Below are 12,337 nucleotides of genomic sequence, written 5' to 3' on the forward strand. Positions count from 1 at the left end.
AGAGGGTACCGAGCACAACACGTCATTCGTGTTGGTCTAGCCACTCCTTCAGCCACCCACTGGCCAGGCTGTCAGTGGCACCGGACACCTGACCGGCATAGCGCACCACAGCCCAGAACCCCTGAATCCACCAGCCTCAGCCTCCCAAGTAGCTGGGATTACAGGTGTGCCCCACTGTGCCCAGTTGCGACGGGCACAAAAATAAAAAAGTACATTGTAGTGGAATCCTTGTAAACAGATTTGGAATCAGGGGAAACATGGGGTTGAATGTTTATTGATACCACTCCTACCTCCATGACTGTCATAGGATGTATGCCTTTAAACTGCATACTCCTTTCTTTCATGTCATATCGTCTATAAATTCTATGGGCCAGGTTGTCAGCAGGTGACTGGGGGAGCTTCATGAATGCAACGTGGCCAATTTACACCAGTAGAGCCACACTGCTTTACACCAGCTGAAGATCTGGCTCTTTATCCTTGAAATAGGCCACTTTAAAAGAACAATGAATGCTTTCTAATGTCTTTTCTTCCAAAATTAAAAATATTCCTGATTCCCTGTCTCTTTCTGTACTCACAATATTCTTTTCTGTTACCTACAAATTTACTTGCCTCAAACCTTTACTGATCTCTTTTACTCCTCCTCTTCTCTTCTAATATTAATCTCGTGATAGCAGGAATATAAAACACATTAGTTCAGGAATTGGGAGGGAATTAGCATGCTGTACCAGTCTGTTAACAGCTGGTCTATCCTCCTTCTTCTTCCCCTCCCACTTTCAGATGGCATGGAACATACATTTCTAGCCCTGGGACACAAGATTTCACATGTTAAGACTATCAGTCTTTCCTCTAGGCCCTGGCCCAGTAGATCAAGTATGGCAAGTGCCCGACATCGGCCCAGTGTAACTTCCAGTCCCCAGCGGCCTCTTTTTGCACCTCAGCTGTTTTTAATGTTTTATTTTCCCCACCACAGAAAAATGTTCTTTCAAGGAACTTACCTTTTAACGGCTTGTGGAGCACAGAAGCAATGGAGAATGATGCTGCAAGCTCCAACAGGACTGCTAAGACTGGCAGGTGTCCAGCTGTTGCCAGACAAGTTCCATTTTGGCTAAGCAGAGGAGAGGTTCTCCCACTGAAGGGTCAGCAACAGGACTTGTCTCCACCATGCTGGAATGAGAGGAGAACAGCAAAGGCACCGAGTAGAAGCAATGAAGCACTCTAGTGGTTTCTGTTGATTTCTGCAGGATTTGTTAGTTGTTTTCACTGTTTAATATCCTTCCGGGGTTTCCCCTCCAACTTAAATGGACCAGGAAGGGGGTCTGAGGACTGTATATGCATAAAAGTCCCAGAGAGGGTTGGTGTATTGTAATACTCTACACTAATCATTACAAGATCATTGTCCAAAGGAAGAGATCTCAGGTGCAGGTGGAGATTGTGCCAAGAGCTTTGTTCCACCAGTCAGAGTGGGGTAAGGCAGCTGAGAGTGGCTGATGCTTCTTCATAAACCTCTTTGGAAAGTGATGGCTGATAATTCCTGTATGTGCTGGGGTTTGCTTATTTCCCTGTTATCTGACTTTCCACTTCCTACTCTTCAGCGTTTGAGCACGCTGTAAATGAAGCCTCACTTTGCATTTCTTCACGTATTGCTGCCAGAACTCTTCTAGCCAGACAGCTACAAGAACCGGAGATTTAGCACCGCTGCTGGCTCGCAAACATGCCCATGAGGTGCCACGTGTACAAATCAGCCACCTCTTGTTCAGCAGCACAGGCTTGCCTAACACCAATTGCTGTCATTCTGAGCTAGATCACAACCCTCTGCAAGGGATAGTGTGTGAAGCCTGGGAGAAATTACAGTTTACCGGAGTCACAATTGTTCCCGTCTTGTTCCAGGGGAAAGAGTTTTGTGGACCCCAGATGTGTGCAGCTCACTTCCTGCTGTACACCCACCTAAATCCACTATTTAGCCATTGTTCTGTTCCTTCCTCATCCACCTAAGGGACTAGTGGCAGCTCCACATATGTCCCAAATCGACGATCTGGGCAGCCTTCATATGTTTGTGCAGAGGGCGTGAAGTGAGGTTACTCCCTGCCTGGCCATGTCCAGCCTAGTTGCTATGCCAACGCCACCCTCTAGCTAGTCCTTAATCAACAGCATACTTGTTACAGCCAACTGATTTGCCTTCCTTTCTCCTATTGATTTCTTCCTGCTCATTTTCCAGTCTGCTCTCTTTTCCCATTATAGAACCAGAAATATTTGATGAACTGTCACTCTTCCTCTGCAAAAATGCAATTAAGATTTAGGGCAGGCGTAGGCAACCTATGGCACGCGTGCCAAAGGCGGCACGTGAGCTGATTTTCAGTGGCACTCACACTGCCTGGGTCCTGAGCACTGGTCTGGGGGGGCTCTGCATTTTAATTTAATTTTAAATTCAGCTTCTTAAACATTTTAAAAACCTTATTTACTTTACATACAACAATAGTTTAGTTCTATATTACAGACTTATAGAAAAAGACCTTCTAAAAATATTAAAATGTATTACTGGCACGCGAAACCTTCAATTTGAGTGAATAAATGAAGACTCGGCACCCCACTTCTGAAAGGTTGCCGACCCGTGATTTAGGGCATAGCTTCTAAATATGCATCTGCAATAGTATGTGCATAGAAATCTGCACGTGGCCTATCCATTGGAAGGTGTTTACATGCACATGAAAATCTAGCACAGGGCATGTACCTTGTTGCCTTTCACCCATGAGTCTGGCAGAAATGCAGCATCTCAGATGCCACAGGATAAAGAGGAAAAATAGAGATGATACAAGCAGATCCGCAGAGATGCCAGGGACCAAATTCATCCCTGGTCTCATTCCACTGACAGAGTGTTTAGAAAGACGTTCTAACAAAATCAAAGCAGTCCTGGGTTATACCGAATGGACCAAATTCAGAACAGATTAATGTCATTAAAACAGGTGCAGTTCCCATGAGCCAGAGTCATTAGTTGCTTCTGCATTAGTGTAAATTGTCCATAGGGCCTAAGAGGGTTGGACAATAAGAATGTGATGTAACTCACTCCAATGTGGCATTCAGGGAGAGTGCAACGTGAGCATAACTGACATGCTAAACGGATGGAAGAGGGCTGCATAGCAGGAAAAGCATTGAACAACATTGTAATACAAAATAGCCCCTCCACACTTTATTGCACATGCTCCCATTAGTTGCTTTTCCTGATGTAGTCTCCTTTCGGCCCCTGGGCTGGCAAGTCACACTCATTTCTCAAACTCACTCAATACCAAACTGGTTCAATCTTACACCTTACAACCCCCTTATGACTGACTCTTTTCCAATTCATGTCACTGTTTCAGTTGCAGAATCATTTGGTCTAATGGGCCTAACTCCCCTTTATATTATGGCCCACCTGCACCACTCTGGCAGTGTAAAAGGTCTGTAAAGTGGACAACTTAGTGGCCTTAGTGTAACTGAGAATCAGGCCCCAAATATCTACAACTTTATAGATGTGACTGTAAAGAACGGGACACCTTCTCTTCTAGGTAGTGGAGGCAACTTTAACATCAGATCTCTGTACATAAAAAAATCTACGTTTGCCAAATTAGACATCAGCTGTTTCCAACCCAATTTAATTCTTGATTATTCCACAGATGCTAACTTGGAAGAAGCATGATATATGTAATTGATAATGATGTTACACTGAACAATAAAATACCACCCAAGGCATAAAATAAACTTAATTACAGAACAGTTGCCAGCAGAGCAACAGCTTAATTTGTCTCTAATCGGCAAATTTAGAACATGTAAGTAGACTGCGGTGAGACGTGGAGCTGCAATACTAACAAAAAAGCTGGAGCAAAAGGGAGTCACTTCCACCACCTCCCTGTTTGGTATCTGGCAGATGTGGCTGGAACATCTGCTCCTTCCTTCCCCTTCTTCCCCACATCCTGCAGAGTTTAGAAGCTCCTCCCCTGAGTCAATTGAGTTCAATGCACTTGTGAAAGTAAAAAAAATAAGTACTTCAAGGGGTTTCAAAGAGCAGAGACCCGCTCCTGACCTCGGCCCTTAAGCATGGCCGCAGGGTCAGGGTCAGCTCTGTCCGGGGGCTCAGTATTCACAGGGTGCAGCCTTTTACTCCCTCCTGTCCTGGCCCTTCAGCACGGCCTCCTCTGCTTCCTCTATGCAGTTGAGGAGTGAGAAGGGCAGGGAGATGGGTCCACAGCCAAGCCTGCCAGACCACTGCAGGGTGCAGAAGGCTTTCTCAACTACTACGTGGTGAGTATCCCCCCTCCACCCCCACCCATCTGGAGTACCAGGCACCCCGCCACCCCCACTGCCCTTCATTTTCAGCTTTTACAGATTGTCACCCTTTTTTAACATTTTTGAATAAACACCAATAAATTCCAGGGAAATTAAACAAACCAACAAACAAACACATACCCTCAAAAAAAAAAAAAAAAAAAAGGGCCTTAGCTATGTAATAATGTTGAAGTTTTTCTTCTTAACTTCTTATTGCAATGCTTTTAAAGCTTGGGGTGGATGGAGTATGTCCTGATGCAGCCTTAACTGGCACTAAATGTAGTTTTGGTTTGTTATTAGTCAATTTTTCATCTCGTGGGCTAGTACAGATCTGTTATTAAACCCTCAAATAATTCACTAGCCCTATTTTAACCCACCTCTTAACTAATCTGTCATTATTCATGTATTTGTATGTCTCTAGCTATGATCACTACCACTGTTTCCTTTTTGATTTGTATTGCTAATTAAGAACATAATTCAAAGCCAGCTAAAATCTCTTCATCCCTTGTATTTCTTGAAAATTACCATTATTTAATCTTTCTCGTACATCATTAAAAAGAACAATGTGCATAAAGAGGCACATGAATGTTGGTTCTTAACACATGCATTACAATAATAAAGAACAGGATTAGCATTAAGGTTGTAGGTAGAACCTTAATTCCAAATTTCATCGCTTTTGACTATTTTTTTAAAAATTGCAATATTTAATGCTATTGTTTCAAATTAATGTATATGTATTTTCAACCTTAACGATCTTAAAGAGTTTGGGTTTGGTCTGGGAATATACAGTTAAGGATGAGGCAAATTAACAGTGGCTCATACATAGGCAAATATAAACAACCTAAGAGCATTGTCACTTCAGAAAGGAAGTTGTCCTCATATAATGTCAGCTCACGTGCCATAAAACAAACAGGTGGCCTCTTTGTTGTCAGATCTTATGTTATGGTAGATGATTACAGGAAACCTACAGTTTTTTGATGCAGGATTTTCACAGCAACTGAATGCACCTAAATGTCTTTGAGGATCGGCACCTGAATGCCCACAGCTCCCATTGACTTCAGTAGGATGCTCAAGATCAGGCCCAGTGTGATTACCCCAGACCTGGGAATGGCAGCATGGATAGCATGTGCTCAGTTCATTTTAGTACACAGCAGTTTGTCAGCATAATGCAATTTAAGATGCAAACTGTCAAAGTACTGGAGATGAAAAATTATGCCATTCTCACTGAATGTCCCTCACTGGGTCAGATGTTGGCATTAACTGTGAACAACACAGGTGTCCAGTACTAGATTCATAGATTCATAGATTCTAGGACTGGAAGGGACCTCGAGAGGTCATCCAGTCCAGTCCCCTGCCCTCATGGCAGGACCAAATACTGTCTAGACCATCCCTGATAGACATTTATCTAACCTACTCTTAAATATCTCCAGAGATGGAGATTCCACAACCTCCCTAGGCAATTTATTCCAGTGTTTAACCACCCTGAGAGTTAGGAACTTTTTCCTAATGTCCAACCTAGACCTCCCTTGCTGCAGTTTAAGCCCATTGCTCAGCAATGAGATGACAGCCATAAATCTATGGGTGAGCAAAGGCAAGCGGGTTTGTCTGTCTCGGGGCTAGCAGCATAGTGTGTATGCTGGGTGGGTAGGTGGGTGAGTGAGTGTGTCAATCTCCCTGTCCCAGGGCTAGCAACACAATCTATGTAATGTGTAGGTCTTTCCCTCTGTCCCAGGGCAGGCGGGACAGTTGCCACATAGGTCTGCCTGTCTGTTTTAGGGATAGCGGCACAGTCTGTATAACTTGTTGGTCTGTCTATCTGTCCCAGGGCTAGCAGCACATTCTGTATAATGTTAGGTCTGTCTGTCCCAGCCCCCAGGGCTGGTGGCACAGTCTGTATGCCCTGTAGATCTGCCTGTCCCAGCGCTAGCAGCATAGTCTGTGTGCTCTGTAGGTCTGTCTGTCTCAAGGCTAGCAGTACACTCTGCAGGTCTGTCTGTCCCAGGGCTGGCAGCATAGTCTGTATGCCACTTAGGTCTGTCTGTCTTAGGGATGGCAGCACAGTCTGTATAACCTGTAGATCTGTCTGTCCCAGGGCTAACAATACAGTCTGTGTAACATGTAGGTCTGTCTGTCTGTCCCAGGGCTGGCAGCACAGTCTGTGTAACCTGTGGGTCTGTCTATCTGTCCCAGGGCTGGCAGCACAGTCTGTGTAACCTGTAGGTCTGTCTGTCTGTCCCAGGCTGGCGGCATGGTCCGTTTGCCCTGCAGCCAGGTCTGCCTGTCTGTCTGCAGGCCCCGGTCCCAGGGGAGCCCGCTGCCCGACGCCCGCCCTCTAGTCCCAGAGCCCGGCCTCCGTTAGGGGCCGCCCGAGGGTTCGCCGCGTCCGGTTCCCCTGGCAACCGAGGGGCCTGCTTCGGGCGCGGCGACGCGATGGAGACGCCCTGCCTCGGGGGCCTGACTCCGGCCCAGCCCGCGCTCGCTGCCCTGGGCCACCTGCACGGAGTGGGTGAGCGCGGCGGGGCCCGGCCCAGGGGGTCGCTTGTGGAGGCCCCAGTAAAGCGCTGCGGGGGCGAGCTCCGGGCTGGGCGTGGATCCTGGGTGGGGCCCCAGGTTGGGCGCGGCCGCGGGCTGGGCCTGGCTCTGTCGGGGAAGGGGATCCCGGACTGGGCGCAGCTCCTGGGGGGACGCTGGGCCTGGCTCTGTGGGGGAGGGGACACCGGCTTGGCATGGCTCCTGTTGGGGCGGGGAAGGGGATACAGGGCGGGGACACCGGCTTGGCATGGCTCCTGTTGGGGCGGGGAAGGGGATACAGGGCTGGGCACGGCTCGGGGGGGGAGGGGCACCGGCTGGTCATGGCCGCAGAGCAAAGGGTGACTGCATAATACTCAGGGGTCATTTGCCCTCTCTCTGGTTCTGAAGGCCAAGGGGGTTAGTGACCCTGGGGTGTAAATTGCTCCCTCTCCAGCCCCACTGTGGGATCCAGACCAAGAGCAGCCCTGCTGCTGGGAAAGGGGTAAGGGAGTGGGGTGGAGGTGAGTTGTTTCCCTGTCCAACCCCACTGCCAGCTGGTTGGGGGGTCCCAGAGGCAGAAGAGGGGATCAGCTCTTCAAGCATATGTCTCTTGCCTCCTGTGGATCCAGAGGGGTTAATTTGTCGGGTTACGGGGTGAAACAATGGCTCATCCCACTGGGGTTCCCTTCCCCACCCAGATGGATTTTTGGGAAACTCCATGAGGATTCAACCCCCAACTGCCCCATTCCCATCCCACGGGTATTTCCACAGGAGGGTATGCCCTGGGCCAATGTTATTTACAGGACAGTCTTTGCAGAATTTTTGTCACGTGTGTAAGTAGGAAAAGCTACCTCGGGAGGCATATACTTGGGATGCTTTATATGTATTTTACACTATATATTTGTTCATATATATCCACACTATGGCAGGTATATTGAGACCCCTGTCCTTCAATGAGCTTCCTGTGGGCAGACCCCTGTATCCATGCAGAGCTCATTGTGGTATCAGGGCCTGATTTTGAAAATCGGTATTATTCAGACTTATCAGTTACACATTATTTTAGTTATATCTATAAAATATGTCTAAAATATTATTTGTCTGTCATTGTTATGGGCTGTCTTGTTCCTAATTGACCCAGGAGGTGTCTGTCTATTAATCTGACTGCCATATGCATATAAATCAGAGAACTAAATCCTTCAGAAATTAGCATTTTGTGGGGGTGGGTAATATGTGTAGACAATACATTTCTTTGGTTTGATTGTCACATACACAGCCATCTGGTTTCTCTGCGGGACTCAGACTTTTTGGCAAGCATATATTTAATAATCTGTTTAGGTCCCTAGATACTCATGTTGTTCTACTGCTTCTTATTTTTGCAAACCATTCTTTTAAAATCTTCTTGAGCAGGTAATGTTTCCACATGTGTAAAATCCCTTGTACCTACACATAGCGCTAGCACATTGGGAAAACCATACATGGCAAAGAATCCTTCTTTGACCTCTATTTCTGCTGATACATTGGAGAAGTGAACACATTTCACACACTGGGCAAATATTGCATTCAGGTGCTGAGACAGGTGGTGTGAGACAGATGCCTGTGGTCTCCTATGAACTTCTGCAATGAGTGCATGGCATGGCATCTGAAGGAAGAAGGCACTTTGACAACCACTCAAAATACAGAATCTTTTGGGTCTTAAGAGTTTGGAAAGTCCTTGAACTGACTTGAGTGTTAATTTTGTTCAGGCGGTATCTGACAAGAAGCTGGTTGTGGTGCTCCCGAAAGGCCTTGGAAAATAAATCTGCTATCTGAAAACACATTTATCACTATATCTGTCACAAGAAATAAAACCCACTCTCGGGACAACAGAAAGGGCTAGAAGATAAAACATTGGGAAACTTCAGCAATCAGTAGTTTGCTGCTAAAGCGTTTGTGTAAGGAGGTTTAGCAATAACTAAGAATGGAAGAAATTGATTCAGGATGAAAGATTAACCACTATCTAGGGAGAGGCATTGTTTTAGAATAGTGTAAGCAAGGAGGTATAATCAAGAGTAATGGAATTAACTAGAACAAAGAAAAAAAATAGATTGGATGGGGGGGGGGGATTCCAAACTCAAGTTTTATTAGATCGTGGAATACCTTACAAGGGAAATAGTGGCAAACTTTTGTTGGATTCATTTTAAAAATAAATTGTACAGGAGGGTCTAGTCAGCTCTAGTGATTGGTAATGGGCTAAGGAACATTTTTCCTTTAGGTTGCCAGTCAAATCTGACTCTGGTTGATAGTGATGGAAAGTTGTTACTGTCTGATACCTGTTTAGTGCCCACTGCAACATGAATTGCTAGTCTTGGACTAGTTCCTTGTGGTGAGATGTCTGTGTCATAACATATTTACTACTGATAGCCTCAGCAGAGAGCTCAAGGACTGAATGGGGACGGAGGCTGCATTTCCTGTTATTCCTGAGTAGGTCTCCTTAGTTCAGGTTGGAGGCATGTTGGCAGGGCTTTCTGACAACCAGGTTGAGCCCATTATCCTAGGCACCATACAAATATATAATAAATGTCAGTCCCTGCCCGAAGAGCTTACAGTCTAAAAGACAAGATGTAACAGAGGGATGAGACAAACCAGTGGGTCGGAATGGCATGAGATGGTGTAACATATAAATATAATAGGATGTGAAAATGCTTAGCCAGTAGTAATGATCTCTACTTGCTCTCTACTTGCCTGGCCATTATCGTGTTGCAATTTACCATTTGTGTTATGGAGGAAGTGAGTTTTGAGGAGGGACTTGAAGCAGGACAAGATGATAGCTTTATGGATTTTGATTGGGAGCTTTTCTCATGTGTAAAGGGCGGTCTGGCAGAAAGAGCATGTCAGAAAAGTGGAGAATTGGGAGATCAAGGCTGGTGTTATTGAGAGAGTGCAGATGGGAGTCAACATTATGATAACAGATCAGTTACATGGAGAGGGGCTAAACTATCAAAGGTTGAGGGCTTTGTAAGTAAGGACAAAAAGGTTGTGTTTGATGTACTGGAAACAGGGAGCCAATGGAGAACCTTAAAAGGGATATGTGACATAGTCCGTGCACTGAGTCATGAAGATGATCTTAACAGCAGCATTTTGAATGGATTTGAGGAGAATGAGGTAACAGGCATTGAGGTCAGAGTGTTGATCACAGTCGTTAAGGCACAGGATGGTTAGGTCTTGGACAAGAACTTTGGCAATGTGGGCAGATGGATCACTTGATGATTACCTGTTCTGTCCATTCCCTCTGAAGCATCCGACATTGGCCACTGTCAGAAGACAGCATACTGGGCTGGATGGACCTTTGGTCTGACCCAGTATGGCTGTTCTTATGAGAGGAAAAGTCGATTTATGGAGATGTTGTGGTGGAAAGAAATGGCAAGTTTTAGACATGGCTTGGGTGTGTGGGTCAAAGGACAGGCCACATCAAAGAGGAAGCCAAGATTATGTTCTTGAGCAACAGGAAGGATGATTGTGATAGAGAAAGTAGAGGTCTTTGGTAGGGAGGGAGAATAGGTCATGTTAAGTTTCATTTGACAGCTGGACATCCACAAGGAAATGTTAGAAAGACAGGCTGAGATTTTGAGTTTAGATAGACTCAGGTTCAGAGGGGAGAGAAATTTTTGTGAATTATTAACATAAAGATGGTAATTGAGCTGCGATTATGGGTGAGAGTCACTCAGAGATAAGGTGTAGGAGGAGCAAAGAAGCGGGCTGAGGGGGGAGACCTGCATATATTGCCTTGTCATCAGCAGAATCCTCCTGTGGATAAAGAATACTTTTCTGAGTTTTGCAGGTTCCCTTTCTAAGCCTGTGTTTGGTTGGGATTTACCTCCTTTAAAAAAATCTACATACCACCTTGTAAGTAGGCACTATCCCATTTAACAAATGGTCCTGAATGTAAGTATGCCAGAAAACTGGGAGATGCATTGAGTCAGATAATAAATGGCTGCATTTTCTTTTCTTTTTTTGCCCAAGGATGTGGAAGCAGCCATTCGTAAAGAGCTTTCCCATATAAAGTTAAAGAGATCTTCTATTCAGGGCTTGACATTCATAGTCAGCTGCCTATAGGCCTGCCCCAGTGGGCCACCTAGCTCAGCCTTTTTGTCCCCAAAATTGGGTGGGGAAGAGGAATGCAAGAGGAGAGGGCACCACCATGGAAGGCAGAGAGAGAGGGTGAGGAAACAAGGAAAGACACAATGAGGGAGGGGAAGGACGGCAACACAAAATAGGAAGGATACATTATAATGGCCTGTAAGGGGGACAGTGTTAGCTTTTGAAGTAAACATGAGGTAGAGAAAGAAGACCAAATAGATAAAAGGAATCAAGAGGGAATCTAGGAGAGAGGACAGAATTAAAGCAATGGAAAAAGGTAAAGAGAAGTCAAGAAAAGACTTGACAAGCAGCAGTGTAATTAGTGACATTGATTTTTATTTTTGCACAGTATGCCCTACATTTATCCTGTTTCTGGGGAAAGTGGCTCACAGATCTGTTGATCTGCAAGTGATAGAGAGATTGTGATGACAGAATGTTGTTGTTGAAGGGACTTGTCTCTAATTGCTGCTTACTGCTGGGCCTATAGTGCAGGGCCAAATTCTGCTGTGATTTACCCCCATGCAAGCCAACTATATCCAGTGGACCTCCCTTCTGATCTCATTTACGCTGGTTGAATCGTAAGTAACTTAATTCAAGTCAAAGGCGTTACATCAGCATAAAAGTGGTAGATCGTCAGAATCAGACAGTACACAGGGCGTAAGTTAGAACTTGGCACAAAGGCCACTAACTTGAGGTAAAATTCTAGTGAAGACAAGGCAGTTTGTAGTTTTCACCCAGGTTAGCAGGTCAAATGAAGAATATGGGAAAGCCTAGGGTTTTACTTAGAATTAAATATTACGAGTTAAGAACACACCTTTTTTCCTAGTTAAGACACTGCCTCCATTTTGTGGTCACAAGTTCACGACAGTCCCAGCTCAGAACTAGAACCCCTGTTTTATGGGACCTCAGTAGGCCAAAGTCCTTCCAATTTTTCCTTAAGGATTGGGGCTCTCTGTGGACCAGAGGTCCTGTCCATTTGCTGGATCAGAAAGAAGGCTATGGATCAGGTTACTATCAAGCTATTTAACCAAAAATCTTTCTTTGCCTGTTGGTCCTTGGAGAATCCAGTTTGAACTAGATTATGTGAACCTCTCCAGGGGGTAGCTGCAAAAGGCATCCCGAGTACCTTATAGGACAGGGGTTCTCAACATTTTCTTTCTGAGGCCCCCTAACATGCTATAAAAACTGCATGGCCCACCTGTGCCATGACAACTGTTTTTCTGCACAGAAAAGGTCATTGTAGCAAGCAGGGCAATTGTCCAGGGCCCCACGCCACAGGGGGCACCATGAAGCTAAGTTGCTCAGGCTTCAGCTTCAGCCCCGGGTGATGGGGCTTTCTGCCCTGGGCCCTAGTGAGTCTAATGCTGGCCATGCTTGGCAAACCCCCTGAAACCTGCCCGCGGCCCGCCAGGGG

At 45.7% G+C, this 12,337-nt stretch overlaps 1 protein-coding gene across 3 annotated transcripts in view; it reads left to right on the forward strand.

Moving 5' to 3' along the window:
- The first annotated feature begins 6,580 nt into the window (after positions 1 to 6,580).
- Positions 6,581 to 12,337, forward strand: part of LOC101947178 (coiled-coil domain-containing protein 175) — a 46,207-nt gene continuing 40,450 nt past the window's right edge. The window contains exon 1 of one of the 3 annotated variants that reach the window (XM_008168245.4): positions 6,581 to 6,802. In XM_008168245.4, coding sequence (XP_008166467.2) covers positions 6,727 to 6,802 — 76 coding nt within the window. In that variant the 5' untranslated portion in view covers positions 6,581 to 6,726. The remainder of the gene's footprint in view (positions 6,803 to 12,337) is intronic. The other 2 variants (XM_008168249.3, XM_042845178.2) reach the window with 2 other exon arrangements.

Source organism: Chrysemys picta, chromosome 4 (assembly GCF_011386835.1).
Source record: "Chrysemys picta bellii isolate R12L10 chromosome 4, ASM1138683v2, whole genome shotgun sequence".
Classification (NCBI taxonomy): domain Eukaryota; kingdom Metazoa; phylum Chordata; order Testudines; family Emydidae; genus Chrysemys; species Chrysemys picta.